This window comes from Nestor notabilis, unplaced genomic scaffold, assembly GCF_000696875.1.
Source record: "Nestor notabilis isolate BGI_N333 unplaced genomic scaffold, ASM69687v1 scaffold12070, whole genome shotgun sequence".
NCBI lineage: Eukaryota > Metazoa > Chordata > Aves > Psittaciformes > Psittacidae > Nestor > Nestor notabilis.
Window position 1 is genome coordinate 4,705 of NW_009911605.1, and position 19,361 is coordinate 24,065.

Sequence of the window (19,361 nt, forward strand, 5' to 3'; positions counted from 1 at the left end):
TTGTTCCTGGAATGCAGGAGTTACCTACTGGAAACTCAGTTCTTTTCCTGTGTGATTTGTTCTATGCCACGTAGAGAAAACATCATGTATTTCACAAAGTTTGGTCAGTGAGAATAGCAACAGGAGCAAAATAACCTTCTCCACATATACATGCTGCAACTACAGACATCTGCTTGCCTGGATTTCCTTTGATTGCTCTTTCACTGGAAAATACAGATAATCTAAAGGATAGGAAAAAACCCTTGATTCCTGCACCTCACGAGACCAGTTGTTGGTTTCCTTCTAAAAACCAAACCAAAACCAGACACTACAAATAAGACATGTCAATGGGGCAGTGAACTTTGCAAAAGAGCAGTTCAAAGGTTAAGAATTTTGTGGGTTTAGGTATATTGTCTTAGAAACATCAGAACTATTGAAATAAACACCATAAGCATTGAGATGCTGCTAAAAATACATTTTCATTTGAGTAACTTTTGGTTGGTAGTAGTGTAAAGCACCTTTGTGTCTACTCCTATGGGGCATTTGCTCTTACAAGCAAATAAGGCAGTACCAGACAGGGAGCATATTGCCAAGGAAAAAGGTGTTTATAAGCAGCTACAAATGAGTATTTCCTCTCTTTAATGCCCCCCCATTGTTCCTACAGCTTCTCAGTTTAGTTTTTATTATTATTTTAAAACATGACAGTCAAAGACTCTTCTCCCTTACTCAGGCAGTTTTAAAATCAATATGATTAAAAATGAATCTACTGTGCATCCATGTGATGAATGTGGTAAGAGCTCATTCTGTGGTTTTCCCCATGAAGGTCCCTGTCCTGTGTTTTTTGGTATCACTAAGACTTCTGCCGCAATTACTGCGAAGAAACAAATCCCAACTCCTAAATGTGTTTAAGCTGCCTACTCCCAAGGATTTCAATGGTATCAGCAGTTCCATCCTCTGCTGTGGCAGGCGTTAAGGGTTTGTTATTACAGTGAACTTTCAAAAGAGGTAATCCTGAGATTACAAGTAGTTGGCAAGTCCAGAACTGGACGGTCCCATTTCCTAGGCCGCATCCCAACAAAAGGATTCATGCATGAGTTTACCTCATTCCTATACACCAAAACATTGAAATGCAACTTAAGCATGAGGTCAAATACTACTGAAAGTGCCTGAAGCAAGATTAGGACTTCACCATTAAGTCTCCTGAAAGCACAAAGGGAAAATTAAGTGCATAAGGATTACACCTTAAGACATGCGTACAGAGGCACTGACCTCTTCTTTGATCCTCTAAAACAGGCTGTTTAGGTCTGAGGGAAGAATCAGAACTCCTGATCCCACTCTTAACATCTAACTAGGGAAAAGCCCACGGAAACAAGTTTCTTTACACATTACCTGCAAGGGTGGCTCAGAGTTAAAAGAAATAATCAAGTCTGCCAAGTAAGTTTGTAGCCTCAGAAATTACAACCTAGACTTAAGTTTTAAAACGTTGATAGCAAGAATAATATACAAAACATATCTGGCCTTTCTGACACAAAAGAACTATAAAATGATCAAAAGCTAACTGGGCATTTAGATTAGCTGGCACATCAACTAAAGTTCAAGAAAAGCAGTGCAAAACTGACCGAGTAAAGAAGGAGAGAATGTGAAATAGCTCCACTACACACGGCGAAGCTTGGAAATAGAGCATGTAGCTAATAGGCTTTCCCAACTTCAACTGCAATTTAGTAACACTGCAGTGAATTAACTCAAAAATATATGAACACATGAAAAATTGTATGCCTAAATGTGCTTTGCAGCTCTGACACAGTCCCAGGACAGCATGGAAGGCTCACTGGGAGAGTCTTCCTTTACCACAATATCATTGCTCTGAGCAGAAATGAGTTCCCCTCCTCTCAAGCTTAGTGTGAAGGGCTAAACCACAATGTCAAGCCCCTGTTCCATTGCAGCTCTCAAAAGCTTCAATGAGGATACCCTGAAATAATTCTCTGGGGCAAACAAAATTAGGCAAGATGATTTTAGTAGAAAGATTTTAGTAAAACAAAGCCAGACTTTGTGGTTGGTCCTTTGCCAGAGTATTCTTGCTGCACAGAGCAGGATTGTTCAGGAGACGTAGGAGAGACCAGATGCTTCCCCATACAGGCATCTGACACTGGTGTTATGCTGACATAAAGGACGTGCCCTGGTCAAGCTTTGCTGAAATCAGTGCTTTTGTTCCTAAGGGAATACAGGTTATTTCATCCTCTGAAGAAAGTGATTGTCTACAGCAAAAATATTGAGGAAATCATTACTAGAGAAGCGTTTGATTCAAAAATAAAGGCAAAGCAAAACAGGTATCACCTGGAAAGAACAAAGTTACATAGGAAGGGATTGGATTCTATTGAGCTTAACCCTGAAAGATGCTGTCCCTTCATGATTGAGTTTGCTACGAATGACTCATCCACAAAGTAATGCGCAATGTACTTCTCAGCAGCTTCTCCCAGCAATTCAGGATGTAAAACCCAGTCACAGATAAAAATTACAAGGCAAAAGTAGAAATCCAGCCACCCTATTTCCCATTTCTCATCATCATGATGCCTCACAAAAGAAAATACAAAACCAGAAAGCATCATTTTAGCTTGTGAAATATGAAATGCAATTCATGCTATGGAGGAATACCTCAGCCTTTTAGCTAGGAAACAGTCTTTCCATGAGCACTTTGTTATTAGCTATCATGCAAAAACAATTAGTCGTTCAAGCAATTAAGAAGGTAAGTATCTCCTAAAAAGGTTCTGAGCTTTTCAAGCCCTAAATGCAACTGCTATAAACCTAGACTGTTCCTGAGTGTAATTTAGTCATTGTATTGCTCCTCCTGAAGGGATTCGTTGTATCATGTGTTGTAAATTCTTGACGCTCTTTTAGCTGCACTCTGAGCCTCTGGTGAATTCTCCTCTTGCTCCTCACACTTCTTATGGTTTAGGAATATGTCTGACTTCAAGAAGCGGCTGTAGCTGTCATATTTCATGAGATTGAATATCTGGTAAGAGGGGGGAGAAACACAGAAACAATGACCTAAGTAAAATTAGATCTTAAATGAGGACAATGTATGAATCCCAATGTATTTTTGTTCTGTCAGTACTAAGGCATTACTCAAAAGCATGATATTAAAATACACTTCAATCTCTCAGAAGGGGCTGCATGTAGCAAACTACACTGTAGGTTCCACAGTCACTCTTTTGCAAAAGCATCCATATTAGTGTAAGAACCAGCTTATGGTTTTTACAATAGCCAGCTTCGAAAACCTGACAGTGAAAGTAGGAGACCACATCATCACCAGGCAGGATTTTACAGCCAATGATCAGATAACTGCACATGTGGACAAGCCAGGACATCACCTGGTCCCCTCCCACAGCAGCTTTAGGGCTGCAGAGCCACCAGGAGCAAAAACCAGCAAGGATGTCCTTCTGGCAGGGCAGTTAGAAGATATTCAGAGGGATGAAGCAGAGCTCAAGAACAAGAGGTACCTTTTAGGCACCCTTCTGACTGCAGTTACTCTTGAGCATTAAAGAACAGCTCATTATACATGCACAGCACTGGATAATTAAGAACAGCCTCTAAATAATTCACACAAATACTGCAACTACAACCTGAATTTAGACTGAAACTGGTTTTACTCATCTTTCTTAAGCTTTTGCTAATCTTCCCATCGTTTTTAGACTACTACCCAACAAAAGGGCAAGATTGGTCTCAGGCCAGATCAGAAATGCTGCAGGTACCTGCCACAAAGAGCTGATTTGGTACAGATGGAGTTTGCCATATAAAATGTGGCTTAGAATTGGTGATAGATTAAATTTGTGCCAAGACCTCCCCTTCTTCTCATAACCACTGTACAGCCAGCACGGGAGCATGAAGTCAGAGCTGAGTATAGCTTTTCTCTCCCAGCCTAAATTCTCTCTCTCTTGAGTTTAGGCTCATCCCTCAATGTAACTGTTTTCTGTCCTATCTATACCCATTTCAGACAAAAAAAAGACCCAAAACCTAGAACTCATTTGGAGTCCTCTGAAAACAAAAGGGCTTGGGAGAGGAGCCTGGAATCTGTTCAGGTGTCAAGGTCAGGACTATATTTTGCTTGGTCTTGAAACAGAGGGGAAGGAAAAAAGTAAACCTCAAAACTATAACTGAGGAAAACCAAAGCCTACATCATCCTCTGCCTATTATTTCAGTGGCAGAGCCTCTCTGAGTCATGCTTCGTGACTGATTACATTTTATGGCACTCAGAGTAACTAAATTTCCAAGACTGTTTCTGGATTGTGACCTGCATGAGTGGATAATCCATGTGGGGATAACTGGAACTTTACGGGCCTCATTTCTAACTGAAAGTACAACTGGGTAAGACAACTGTCAGGAGGAAAAGAAGTGATAAGCACAGAATCACAAAAGGTTTGTCTTGGAACAGACCTTAAAGCTCATCCAGCTCCAACCCCTGCCACAGGCAGGGACACCTTCCACTAGAGCAGGTTGCTCCAAGCCCCTGTGTCCAACCTGGCCTTGAACACTGCCAGGGTAATATAATCTCCAACTGCTTTTTCATTTCACATCCTCAAGGAACCTGGACAGATAAAGGCTAACACACAAAACTTGACTGTTCTTATCTATGCATTTGCTGAAATATCCTCCTGGCAAATAAATTACATGAAGCATTTTACTAACCACTGTTTGTTCACGTATTTAAATAGTTAAGTTCTCTTTTTCCCTCCTCTCCTCTCATCACCTCTATGGAGCAGGTACATTTAAACTCCAAAGTATTTTGAAATCTACAGATTTCTATGAATCATTCTAACATCATTTGGGATGAACAACTGCCTCCAAGATATTTGTTTAAGGCCATCCTACCACCACATCCCACTAACACACCCAACAAGTGGCCCCATTGTAATCAGCAGGTCTCTGGACCAGCTTTATACTTCAGACACACAGTGCCAGCAGTAGTTAACACTCTCTTTAGAGAACAAATTACACCACTCTCCATAACTTTATAAGGATTGAAAACTAGGGAAGACTGTAACTCTTCCTGAACTATTATTACCTACCAGCAATAAACAGAAGCTTCAAGCAGGGGAAACCTGCAACAACCCCATAAATGCTTTGCATTTGAAGTTCACAGACTTTCTTCCTACCCTAGTGGGATTCCTCTACCACTGGTCTAGCATGTTTCCAGTTCAGGTATTACTGATCTCTGGCTGTTCATGTGCATGCTTATTTATTTGAACTCCAACAGTCTTCTCCAGCTGCACCTTCATAATCACCCACACTGAGGGGCAGTGCTTTGATCTACCAGCACTTTCTATTTCTCTTCCCCGAAGTCAGAAGTTCTTCCATGAAAAACTTTGCTTCTTCACATTGAAATTGAGTTTCAGACATTTCCACTGCTAATTACTTGGAACCTGCTTGAAAGACAGCAAAGCCTTTGCTCCTCAGACCACTTCAACTGACCCAGCAAGTGCCCAACTAACATATTCAATACCTGCTGTGAAATGGGTTGAAAACACTATTTAAATCAGCGTGCTGTTTCTCCATAAAAGAAAAGAGCCAAATGGAAAATACAGGTAGTCCTGAGGATGGTACAGAAATTAAAAGCAGTACAGACTGCAAGTGCTGGAAAGCTGCAGATAAGAGTGACTCACTTCCTAACTTAGGCATTAAAATAAACTAAATATCAAGAAAATTTACCACCAAAAGACACGCCTGCAAAATGTCACCTAATTTCTACCAGACCTCCCAAGCTCTATAGGAAAAAGCAAAGCAGATACCAACTCCTCTTTTAAGTTCTGTGTGTTACATAAGAGGCTTTTTAGGAAATTGCATTATATTCCTATCAATATAAATACCAAAACAAAGCAAAGTGAAGAATCTCGAGCTCTCAAGGAAACCAGTGGCAACTATGGAAACAAACATCAGCAGTGACTCAGCGCAAGTGAATACACAGGAAAATGTAGGCACAAAGTTAGTCAGCTGGGTGATTCTCAAGCTACTGGCACAGGAATCTGGGAGAAAACTGCATCCAATTTTCCAGGAAAAGTCCTGAACTGGATTAGTGTGGTTGTGCCAAGACTCCTAACTAATTGGCCTGAGTTAGATGGAGCCAAGAACCTTGGGTATGGTGCGTCCATCCTTGGAGCAGCTGCACTAATATCCCCCAAATGGAAGCAACTCAGCTCCATGCCTACCTATTCATTCCATGCAACAGGCAGCAGTAGGCAGATTCCCAACTTTCCAACACTAGCTTATGCTGAAAGAGCAGAGTCCATTAAAAGCAGACAAAACCAAAAGAAACTGGAGAAAATAACTTTACCTGGTCCTGGAGCTTCTGAAACATGAGAGGATGAGGTGTCTCCAAAATGGTCTCACTCAGACGGGACTGCCCTTCAACGTTGACTTGGGAGGAAGCTTTACTGGACAGGAAAGTCATGTAAATTTCTTTAGCCTTTTCTTGCATCTGCAAAGGGACATATTTGTTTAAAGAATTATTTGCTGGGGGAACACTCTCTGCACTTATTAATGTTTTTGTTGAAGACAGCTCTAAGTGACTTACTTCTTGAGGTTCGCATCCTAAAACCAAAACATAGCCTGAATCACAAAAGAGAACAGGTAACAAAACAAATACACATGGATTAGCTTAGCTGTGTCTATTCATTTGTACTGGAGGAAAAACATCTCTGCAGGCCAACTCCTGCACTGCCACGAGTGGAAGCAACCAGTGTTCAGCACTTTGGTGTAAGAGCAGGCCTTGCCTTCAGTATTTAGAAGACTGTTTTTACTCACAGATAGTATGCTCAAGGAACCCAGAGAGAGAAACGCTGTGGAAACTTACTGCAAGGCAAAACTAAAGAAAGCTGCTGCGAGATAACTTGTCATACTACATGCTCTGTCATATCTACGTTTTTACCTCAGGGTAGGTTACATGTAACAGTGAATACATGATTAAAGAAACCCAACAGCTTGGTTAATGGTAAAGATAAGACTCTCTAGAGCCTCTGAAAGCTGATAAATAAGGGTAGGTGTGACTTGCATAAAGCTGTTTGTTAATGTTGACCCTGATTTCAGCATTCTCTTGATAAATCAGTAACAGTGATAACATTTTGACCCAACCTAGCCTCTTTAAGCTTCAAAGCAGTAAATGAGTGGTCACAATCCTCTGAAATTCAGTGCAAGCTCCTCCTTGACCAGAAGGTCGGATAAGAAAGGCAGGAGGGAGAAGAAAGCCAAGCCCCCCTGCTGCAATCTGAATTCTGCACACTGAAAACAAGCTCCATGCAGCAGCAGGCACTGTACAGTCCTGAGCCATGGGCACTCATCACCGTTCCCCATGGCACATCTAATGAGCAACCGCATTGCCACACCAGCACCAGCAAAAGGGCTATGTCTTTGATGGGAAGTGGGCTTGAAGAAGGAAGCATTTAAACCCTTGTCCATGAAGGAGTCAGAATGTCTTTCATGTTTTACAGCTGAGAATCAACATTTGGGGACAATTAGAAGAAAAGCTACATGTGTTGGACAATTCCCAAGGCCTAAAGAGTTAACTGTCTCCCTGCTGAAGGGAACACACATTTTCCAGGAGCATTCCTTTTTAAAACACATTATCCAGCTGAAGGGTAGATCACATGCCAGGTGCATTGGGTCATAATGAAGTGCTTAAGATGATGTTCCAATCTTTCCAGTGTCACAAATCAGGGAGGACTGAGTCAGCCATGTCTGTCCTAAATGGGCAGGTTAATGCAATCGATAAGACTGAGTTTAACTGATAAAGTTAATACCTCGATGCAGACACAGTAAAGGTACCTTTAGCTATTATCACACTACTGACTGTCAGTCCTACCTAAAGAACTTTTGAACCTGCTGTCCAATTCCAACCATATTTAAGAGTGGGGCAAATGACTGAGAAATAATTACCCTCCTACTGATTCAATGGAAAAGAGTGGTGAGAGAAAGGAAAGGGAGAGGAAAAGCAGCACATACGCTGAAGGAAAAGCTGCAGTATGTCTTCAAAGGTTATTTACTCTACCTCAACTGCCAACATATACTTAGGTGCTGCCTTATCAGTGCACACATAGCTCCACATCAGCCACGACACAAGGTGCTGCTTGCCCACGGAACACAGAAGTTATTTACTCTACCTCAATTGCCAACATATACTTAGGTGCTGCCTAATCAGTGCACACATAGCTCCACATCAGCCACAACACAAGGTGCTGCTTGCCCACGGAACACAGAGGCAACCTGGACACTATAGAGAAAAAGTAGTGGAAGGCTTGAGGAGAAACATGAAACTAGAAGTTCTGTGAGGAAGTTTAAAGAACATGGGAGGAACAAGAGAATTGTGTGGGAGGTTGGTGAAATGGGGAGGATCTCTGGATTTCATGGGGAAGAATGATAAAGAAAGGAAGTGAAAGAGCTGTGGTAGGGACAGGGGTTTGTTGGAGAGACACAGGGGACCTGACCTTACAGTACTGGGGACATATGGAAATGCACAACTAAACATGACAGGTTCTGCTGCACATGGAACAACTGCTATGTCTGTGCTTCAGTAGTGCAGCATCAGTTTAACTACAGTTACTTATGTTTTTAAATGAAGTACAGTTATAGCTATGTATGTTATAAAGCAGAATGTTTAGACAGCCCCCAAATGATATTCAGGGAGACCCAGGTTCAGGCGGAGGAGACAGCCTGAATGGTCCCAGTCAGCGGGTGGCACTTTGTTCTGCGTCAGCCTGAAACTAATGCCCCAGCACACAGGACTCTGCTCTGGAGTTTAAACAACACTCCAACTGGGATCTTGTTCACAGGTGGTTATTAAAAGATTCCTGGCACTTTTCACTCACATCTGTGTGCTCGCCCCAGCATCCGTGCCAAATTCCCATTTGGAGTACAAAGTTCTGTCTACAGAAATCCCCCTCGCTATTTCAAGTGGATACGATCTTCTTTCCCACTTCCTTTCCTAAGGTCAAATTCAGCTCTGAAGCATGTGTGCTTCCCAAATGAGGTGAATGGAAGTCCCAGATGCTCATCAGAACAGGCTCCAGCAGTTAGCAGCTGTGCAGCATTACCCAGTCCTGCTTAACCATTGCCACATTCCACATGGGAAGTGGCAGAAGAAACTCTTCAATAGGTATAGTTTGTTCCAAAATTGTTCTCTACAAAGCTTCTTGACATGGGTATAGTGATGGGTTTTAGCAACAGCTGTAAAGATTCCCTGTTGTTTGAAGCCTTTATTACAATCTATAATTTATTTTTAAAGCTCAGCCACAAGAGAAGAAACATTTAAACCTTGGGAAGTAGCACAATGGACATGTTGTTTATTTCACCAACAGCCACAAACGCAACAGCATATGACTAACTCCAATAAAACATTTAAAGCTCAATTTTATTCCCTTAGCCCCACCACTCCCATTTCAATAATTAAATGTGTCCCAAGATGAGGACCATATGGGTGGCAGCAGAGCTCACTGCTACAAGTGGACTTGACCTAATTCCTTCCTCAGTCTTCACTAAACATTAACATTTCTATTTTAACTTCAATTTTAAAGGACTATCCTTTTTATAAAACTACAGAGATGTGTCTTGAGCTGAGAGAAGGAGTTTGTGTTTTCCTGCTGCAAGAAGATAGGCTGAATCCAAAACCTGCCTGGACCAGTGATGTAGTTTGCTTGCTGCCCTGATGCAGATGCTGAAAACCTGCCCTGCTCCCTGAAATGAGCATGAGTTTTGTATTAGCTCACTCAAACAGGAGAACAGAGACAAACTCATGGAGCAGTCTGGTCTGAACTCCATTTCTGCCTTCTGACTAAGTGTTCCCACCACTAGTCTAGACCCAATGCAACAGTCAAGAGCCTGGCTTCTTCTTGCCAGCCCTCCCTCTGGTCCCAAGATCCAGCTGCATAGCGGCACACATTCAAGAGGAAGGGGACAGAGAGATGTATCTGTATCAGATCTGCCTGTGTTGGCTTGATAAAAGTCAGCTTCTAGGCAGAGCCTCCATGACTGTGGTTAGAGTAAGGACTTAACCAAATTTAGTAAGTCTTGAGGAAAGGCCCAGGGTATTTTCTTAGAATAGCACTACCACAGTTTGCAACCAACAGTAAGCATGAGCAGAGTGAGCCTGCATCTACCTGCAAAGACCAGAAAGGACATGAGGGAAGGACAGAACATTTACTGAGCCCACCACCCTAAGGGTACACCAGCCTTCACAAACCCAAACACTGCTGCAGGCTGACACAGTGGCACTACCACTAGGCACTATGGATACTTAACCCATTGGCTGGGTGGCCACCTTTGTGCAAGTTTAAACTGACCAGCAAAAACCCCACACTCACAATTTCATGTCAAGTACTGAAAGGTTTATCTTATACTTTAAAAATAGGGGGAAAAAATCCCATTCAATCTGGGTTAAATTGAACTCAGCTTCATCTGACCAAACGCCTAAGTGTCTCTGAGCTAGTTTCTGTGGTAAACCAGTTTTAATGAGAAGCAGGTTATAAAACAAATAAAAGATGTTTTTAGAATATCTTGCTCACATCAGATAGATACAAAGCACTTTCTGCAAGAGGCACTTTCAGAAGACAAATTCATGCTTTGTGCTGTCACAAGCACTGAAAAGGTCTCTGGTTTAGTGCTTTTTCAACCTTTGTGAAGTATTTAAACAAAGCCATCCACAAAAAGTAGCTGTAAAAACTTACTGTAAGTCAGTGTCATTCTAAAGCACATTTATTGTAACCAGCTGCAATAGCTTTGGCAGTTCCAGGCTCCAGATTGACCATGCTGTGTAATGATGGGTACTGAATAATTGAGCTAAATGGAACCTAGTTAAGTCTCTGTCCATTCCTTTGGCAATTCATTCGAGAATTGCTAAGCCACTATCTCTATATTTCAGTTTACCATTTCCTGTATTAGCATGTGCAATCCTGAATAGCTAAGAAGATGGAAATTATTCAGCAAGAGAAAATATGATTATTATCCCTTTGCAAATTGGGGAAGCTTAAAGAAGGACTTCCCACTTTCATTTCCATTTTAAAATGCAGTTTGATACTTGTCCAAGGGGTATCGAGAAAAGGCAAGGACCTTGGCAGGGACCCTCTACAACCTACAAAGCAAAACCATCTGCCCTGTATAAAGTAAAGCCTTCTTCTATCTGCATTCATGGACCTTAATGAGGGAGGGAAGCAACTAAAAACTCAAAGCTGAAATAGTGCTAAACATTACAAAGTGCAGAGTCAAACTGAACATGTTCCTCTTCCTGCAAAAATTACTATTTTTTGTATTTTTTAAATGTATGTATCAATACCAAAAAAAATATTCACAACTGAAACCAGGAGCTTGTTCCGAGGGGAATGTTTTTTCAGGGCATAATAGAGAGTATTTACAGAAAGTAGAGTCCCCTCTCAAAAAGATGTTTTGTTGGAAACCAGGGATTTGTTGCTGCTGTTGTTGTAAATCCACTGGGAAACAGTTTCAGCTGACAATATTTGAGTTTCCTTAAGAGAGGAATCCTGCAGTCTGGACACAGCTCTCCTGTGCCTGCACTTTAGAATCATAGAATCCCAGACTGGTTTGGGTTGAAGGGACCTTCAAGCTCCTCCAGCTCCAACCCCTGCCCCGGGCAGGGACACCTTCCACTAGAGCAGGTTGCTCCAAGCCCCTGTGTCCAACCTGGCCTTGAACACTGCCAGGGATGGGGCAGCCACAGCTTCTCTGGGCACCCTGTGCCAGCGCCTCAGCACCCTCACAGGGAAGAATACTTCCCCCAGTAGCCCAGTTCCCCCCCGATTCCTATTCCCTGACAGTTCTAATGATACTCAAAGCATGTATGGTCCATTTGAAGCAGGTTTAAGTGGCATCTTCCCAGCCTCACCTTCTCATGGTACTCTACTTATTTTGGCCAGAAGAGTGCAAAAGGGGCTGTGCATTTGCACCTGTAACCTTGTAAAATGCTCCTGTTGGCAACAAGAGCTACACGCATGTGAAAAGCACAAAGGTGGGATTTCAAAACAAAGTGCTTACAGGATTTAGGAGTCTGACTCTCAGGGAGAATGACGCTCAGTTGGAGTTTTGAAACTACTTCATTTCATCCGCACAGAATCCTCATCTCAAAGGTCAAATAAATTTGGAATTTCTCCAAAAGTAATAAAAATCACAAAAAATTTTTCAGAAAGCAAATTAAACACATTTCACAAATGTTTTAGGCCTGACTCTATAGACTCCAAAGCCTAAATGTGAAGGTGGATTCTGTGCTCCTGATGGATCTAACTATAGGCCAAGACCCAAGCAGCAGAAAAAAAACTTACTGGAGGTGGCTGGTTGAAGAAATTCCAATAGGATATTTTCTACTAGAAACATTCAGCTTTCATGAAAATGAAATGCTCTGCAGATACGTATCAGTTTGAATACATATTTAAACCAAAAAGCCTAAATGGACCCTCAATGTCTTTTGTTTTGTAATTTGATAAAGCAGAACTTTTCATGATGGTATTGTACAACACTTTGCTGGGTTTATGTTCCACTACAACATTCCAATGGTGTGTATTTTCCTGTAGTAGCTGCTATGCTCTAAATGGAAGTCTTGAATGAAACATCTTTATATTTTCAAGCAAGATGATGCAACACCCCTGAATTAAACCTTTTGCTATTCCCAAGCAACAACAGAAAGTTCAGAGTTTTCATAACATGGGAAACGTGACAATTGCAGCATTTTGTTCTGATTTTGTTTCCAAACAATCCCACCACCGCGATCTCAGTGCAATTCCTTCAGGTCTATTTATTCACACTCACATGGAGCATGTTATGCAACAGAAATGTTACAGCTTCAGCTCTGCTATGGAAGTTGGTGACAAGTATGGTTTATTTAGGAAACATACCTGTTTTTTCCCCTGTGTTTTCTTAAACTCTTCACATGCTAACCAGAACAAAACGTTTTCTTCACTAAATTCCTTCTTTAAAAATTCCTAGGGAAGAGAAAAAACAAAGAAACAAAAGTTAGGGTCCAATTTCTCAATTGTTTTTCTCTCTTCCTACTACAGCTATTAAAACTAGACCCTGGGATAAGCTTTACCAGGGTGTGAGTTTCCCTTGCACAGTGGAACAGAACCACTGCATTGGTGCACCCACACACTACTGAGGCACAAATGAACTGTCATATATTGAGCACTCTGAAAGTGCATTCCAGGAGAATGAGCAGCTATGTTTAATCTCAGAGCACATCAGTAACTAACAAGAAGAGTTTCTTCAGTCTCCCTTAAATAACTTAAGTGATTTTACAGTCATTACTCAAAGGAAAATCCAAAAATATATTAATTCATTAGTAGGTGAATATAATGAACTATTTTAATGAGTCACAGATCATTTGAGACTCTCATCTAGTGTCTTTCTGATTTTAATGAGTAAAATCGTTACAAATAGAAGTGTTTCTAATCATCAGTGGCAATTCATTTGAGTAAACTAAAGCAGAAGATGTATTTGTGTTCTCTAGACAGTGTTTAAACAAAGCACATTTCTCCAGAAGTGAGGCATGTTTTAAAATGAGGAGAAAAAAAATCTGTATTAAATCTCTTTATAAAACATGATTGAAATATTTATGGCTCTGAGATCATCAGTTTTCTCTTTCAAGTGTTAGAAAAGAGAGAACAAGTAAAGCCAAGAATTAAAAGCACCAATATGACTTTTTTTTTTTAACTTAAGAATTCTAAATCAAAATCTTTTGTATTTCTATTTTAGATCACTTTTCAAAGCCGTCTGGCACTAAACCATTTTATCCCAGTGCATTTTATCAGTGCTTGGTGTGGTAAAACCATACTCAAGTAGTTAGTTCCTATTCCTGTATCTAGGAAGGCAAGAAGGCCCTGAAAACCCAACTCACCACCCTCACCCAACTAAGCCTCAAGCCTGTGGGTAGAGTTGCACAAACCCACACTTTGTAGTAAACTTAAAGGGAATTCTCTTCAGTATAGCTGCTACAACACAGAGTAAGAGCCAAACAGTTACCAAGCTCAGGAGCTGTTAGTGGTAACTCGTTGCTTAAGTAAGGACAGTGTATGAGAATAAAGAGTGCAGGATCAGTCCTCAGTGATAAATAATGCTTGGCAAAAGAGATCAGTGGCTCAAGGAGTGTAGCTTATCCAACAGTAACTTGTTAATCCTTGCAACAGCTGATAGATCCGATTAGAAAGATGCAACCAAAAGTCTTCCATGTGTCTTAGGAGAACAAGCTGCAGTGGCAGCGGGCAAAAGGCACCACCTCAGCAGCTCAGCAAGTGCCACAGCTCCAACTCTGCCCCTCTGCTCAGGGTACATATCGGGAAGGACGCACACTATGTGCTTACAGCATTGGCACTATTTAAGCTGAGACTTAATTCAGCTTTAAATACTAATTTCAGTTTATATGAATATCCATAATTAATATAGCCACCCTAAATCGTTTCACTCCTTCTGGATCTTCGAGGAGGCTCTCCAGTGAGGTAGCCCATTTTGAGGTTCCTTTCAGGGTTTGGTGGCTGCTGCTTGGGTGCCCCTCGCTGTCATTTATCTCTGGAAAAAATGGGGGAAAAAAGGCATCTTAGTTAGAAGTAATGTATGTCACATCCAGGTCTCCCCCACTGCCCTCTGCACCCCTGGATTACAGCTGCTGTCCTTAAAAGAAACACCATAAACCTGAAATTAAACACACACACATACTTGAATCTGCTTTGCCTGTGAGGAGGCAAAACTGCTTTGCAGGGGTATAACTCATGAGCACGTAAGTAGGTGCTGTCACTAGTTTATAGGAGTTCAAGCACCCTTTTTTGCATGCAGAACACAGTGACCACAGCCCACGTGGTAAAAGGACCATTTGCTTCTTTTATTCTGGCAATGTCAATGGCATTGGATTCTATAAAGCAAATCCTGGGCAGTCACATACATGAAATATATTCTGATGAAAAGGATCATCACTGGAGGTTGAGAAAAGGCAAAGAGAGAAAGAAAAACAATGCTTTGTTTAGTGGGAGAACCAGTCCTGTATGTTAACCCAGTCTAAAGGGAGGAAGGATGGCAGGAGAGCCTCAGTCCAGCTGAGTTGACCTGTTACTGGGCAAGTGGTGTTTGGGTGGGTTTTCTGTTTCCTTGTTTTCAAGTCCACTGAAATGCTTTTATAAGGTGTACTGGACTATGCCCACAGCTTACCTGCCAGCCAAGCTTCTCACAGACAGAACAGAGGGGACAGTTTGGGGTTTTGCTTGAATTATGTTGCATCCAAGGCTGGTGATGCCAAAAAAATGGCTTGCTGGCTACCCGTCATAAAACCTGTTACTTGGGAAAACTCCAGGAATTTTACTGCTGATCTGATAAACTCTAAACCAGACACAAGGCACTTGGCTTCCTTTCCTCTCACACATGAAATGCCCAGAGAGTGCAAGCCATGAGCAGTCAGGCTAAGAGTTCCACTTCAGGTGACTACACACTGGAAAGGTGAACAAAACTCCTTCTGTGATCAACACAGCCTCTATTTATTGTTAACATAAAATATAAAACTTTGCTGAGCCCTGGGGAGCCCCCCCTGCAGCCCTGATCCAGCTCTGGGGAACAGCACAAGAGGGACGTGGAGCTGCTGGAGCGAGGCCAGAGGAGGCCACGGAGCTGCTGCGAGGGCTGGAGCAGCTCTGCTCTGGAGCCAGGCTGAGAGAGCTGGGCTGGGGCAGCTGGAGAAGAGAAGGCTCCCGAAGGGGACACTTTAGAGCAGCTCCAGTGCCTAAAGGGGCTCCAGGAAACCTGGCGAGGGGCTTTGGACAAGGGATGTAGGGACAGGACAAGGGGAATGGCTTGAACCTGCCAGAGGGGAGACTGAGATGAGCTCTGAGGCAGAAGCTCTTCCCTGTGAGGGTGCTGAGGCGCTGGCACAGGGTGCCCAGAGAAGCTGTGGCTGCCCCATCCCTGGCAGTGTTCAAGGCCAGGTTGGACACAGGGGCTTGGAGCAACCTGCTCTAGTGGAAGGTGTCCCTGCCCGTGGCAGGGGTTGGAACTGGATGAGCTTTAAGGTCTGTTCCAACACAAACCAGTCTGGGATTCTACAATATATTATATGTCTCCTTACCAGCTTATTGGAAATATGGATCTTAGTAACTTCTGCTTAAGCTCTGTTAAAAACCCTTCCTCCAGCATAAAACTCAACTTCAGCAAGTATCTCAAAAACTATCTATGCAGAGCTATCAGATGCCCTTTTCAGCTGGTAGCTAGAACGATAAATGCTAAGGTTAAAGCCCTACAACATACTGGCACGACAGCAAAGCCTGCTGAGTTTTGGTTAGTAGGGACCTGTAGAGTCTATGTTTTTCCAGCAATGAGATGGCCACTGTTGGAAATGAATTAACATCTCCTCTTCTCCCTTGATGGTAGTTGAGGCTTCTATACAGGAGAAATTACAGAGCTGGAAGAGAGAAACTTTCTGGAGCTGTGGATTCCATACCCACTGCCTAGTGCTGAGAGATCTACACTCATGCCCTAAGCAAATACAGCTATAAAAGAAGGGAAAGCATCCAAAATAATTGAGCAAATGTAGATCCTGTTCCTCCTCTGCCTGCCCTGCTCTCATTATGTGATGCAGATACAGCACCAGCTTGAACTTTCTTACCCAGTGAATGCATGACCCTGTGCCTGCACTAAACCTTTCAGGATCCACTTTGGGTAAGGGCTGTGATGACTGATCTCCAAAGCAGCAAGTACGATCTCTGTGTAAGTATGAGCTCTGTATAAGTACAGATATATATAAGCTCTGGATAAGTATAAGCAAGTATGAGCTCTGTACAAGAAACACACAGTCTGGTAAACGTCTGGAGTCAGAACCTGAGGACTGTCTGAACCCACTACTGCAGACTTCATACGTAACACAAGAGCGCAGCGAGTTAACTGTGCCTGTTTCCCCTTCCCTCATGCAACAGGAAGTGGTTCTTCATTATCACTTGCAAATTTATTTTAGGAACCCGAGTCTGGGCATCTGATCTCCACAAAACCTGTGAGATTTGAGTGGGAATAGCCAAGTACACTGGAGCAGAACACAGTTACCTGAGGAGCTTCAGTCTCGTTATGACCATCCACCTGCAAGCAGAATGGCAGCTCTGTGTGTGGAGCTGCTCATGGCCTGAAGAACTAGGCCATTCCCCTATTTAATGTATGATTTAGATATAACTTAAGATTGTATTTCCAGTGTTTCTTTTCCAGCCAAATTTGAAGTGGACATTAATGATTACTTTGAAAAGCATGTATTTCAATGAGCCAATGCAACACGGGGCAGACCCAGAGGCAGTGCAGCACAGCTCGTGTCCTGAGCAGTTCCCAAACAGCCTGCTGGGGACATTGCCTGGCTGGTACCACCATGGACCAGAGCCATGCCAGGGACATGCCAACAGCTCTGGAGGGCTCAGGTCCGTGTGCTGGGCATGGCACTGATCAGGCTTCCCCCTGCCAGGCTGAGCACCATTAATCCCCATGCTCAGTGTTCCTTTGCAACCTCCATAAAACTTCAGCACACATGTAAATAGGCTGCACATGACACATGACAGTAGGAAACACCCTGAAACTTTATGAGGATATTAAAACTGCTGAGTATTTTTATTACAATCCATTAAATACACCATCAGAGAAAAATATTCTATTACAAAAGTGGCCCCCAATTAGGAGCATAACTTCCCACTCCACATGCTGGAATCATTTAGCAGATTTGATGTGTGATTTCTATTTTAAGAGCTCAGAAGATAGGGAGGAGGTTTTCCCCACACATGGCTCCAGAAGCCAATCCCCAAACCCAGATCCCATAACACAGTTAATTTAATTTTTTAATTACCTTAATAAATTACCTTAAAAAATGACACTTCCACTGAGGCAGAATTTAATGAAAGTCTGAAACAATTTATTTTAGAAGGCAAGGCTGCAATAAATGTAATTACGTGAATGACCCTCCTGAAAGCTATTTATGTCTGTGTGCTACTTATAAAGGTAACTTCCCCCTGTTAAAATCATCCAGTGACAGTTACTTAATACACACGTGGAAATAAGCTCAATACTGATGTTTAACAACCCAGATGCACACATTAGCACGATCATTTAAATGAGGAAGGCAGCATGTGCTGTTACAGAAAAGCGGGAGATCGTTTTGGGTGTCAAAAAGGGAATTACAAAATGGCAGTTCTTCCACCAGCATTTCTGTACGAGTAACACACAGACTGTACAACAGATGATAAATACGGTAACTACATTTCCTGCTGTCTTTTATGCAGGTTAGAAACCAAGGGGCAGGGAAAGCCAACAAAGCAAGCAGGGTGCAGCACCAGAGCGCGGCTGCAGAGCCTCTGCTTGAAGCAAACTGCACAAGAGGGTACGACTGCAACACAGCTCTTACATGATGTGTGGTGGCCAGATGCTTCTACAAGCACAGTAAATGATTAAGTCCTTACTTGAACAGCACTGTTACTTCAGAGAAGAAGGCTATACTAAGCCAACAAATAGGGAGTTGCGTTAGTTGGAGCATTATTTTAGAGACAAATCATACAGAAGCTGCTTTCTCCCATCACACAATAGTTCTGCCACAGCAGACTGCAGATGAAGGCTCTTTGCAAGTGATAGAGCATAGAACCAACCAGGTTGGAAAAGACCTTTGAGATCAAGTCCAACCATTACCCCAGCACTGCCAAGGCCACCACTAAACCATGGCACTGAGGCCTTGTCGACGGTGACTCCAGCACTGCCCTGGGCAGCCTGTTCCAATGCCTGAGCACTCTCTGGGCAAGGAATTGTTCCTCAGCTCCATCTAAACCTCCCCTGGTGCAGCTTGAGGCCATTTCCTTTTGCTTGTTACTTGGGAGCAGAGAGCAGACCCCTCTTTGAAGTAGTTGCAGAGAGTGATAAGGTCCCCCCTTAAGGAGCCTTCTCTTCTCCAGACTAAACCCCCCAGGTCCCTCAGCCCTTCCCCATCACACTTGTGCTCCAGGCCCTGCACCAGCTCCGGTGCCCTTCTCTGGCCCCGCTCCAGCACCTCAATGTCTCTCTGGGAGCAGGGGGCCCAGAACTGAACACAAGATTCGAGGTGCAGCCTCACCAGTGCCCATGTAAGTGCAGCACTATTAACATTGTAATTATCAGTCGAAGTCTGGTGTCAAAAATGGCAAATACTTGCATTCTCCGAATAGGAACTTGGACTGAAACCACAGAAAACATCAACACCAAAACACACGACTTTGCAGGTCAAACCTCACTTCTAGCTCTTGCTTTCAACAAGCACAAAAATATGGAAACTCATCAGACATTTAGAGACAGAGGCACAGCTAATTGAGTTCAACACACTGATTGTCTGCCTTCCAAAAGGCTAGGCACTACATTGGCTTCCCAAGCTGCTG

General features: G+C 42.7%; 1 protein-coding gene across 1 annotated transcript; it reads right to left on the reverse strand.

Moving 5' to 3' along the window:
- Positions 1 to 2,669: 2,669 nt before the first annotated feature.
- RGS10 (regulator of G-protein signaling 10) lies at positions 2,670 to 14,526 on the reverse strand (the record flags this gene model as incomplete). Its single annotated transcript, XM_010015595.1, has 4 exons — positions 2,670 to 2,989; positions 6,305 to 6,448; positions 12,861 to 12,947; positions 14,408 to 14,526. Coding segments are annotated over 4 exons (497 nt in total), but the record flags the coding sequence as incomplete, so codon positions are not given.
- Between the last annotated feature and the right edge of the window lie 4,835 nt (positions 14,527 to 19,361).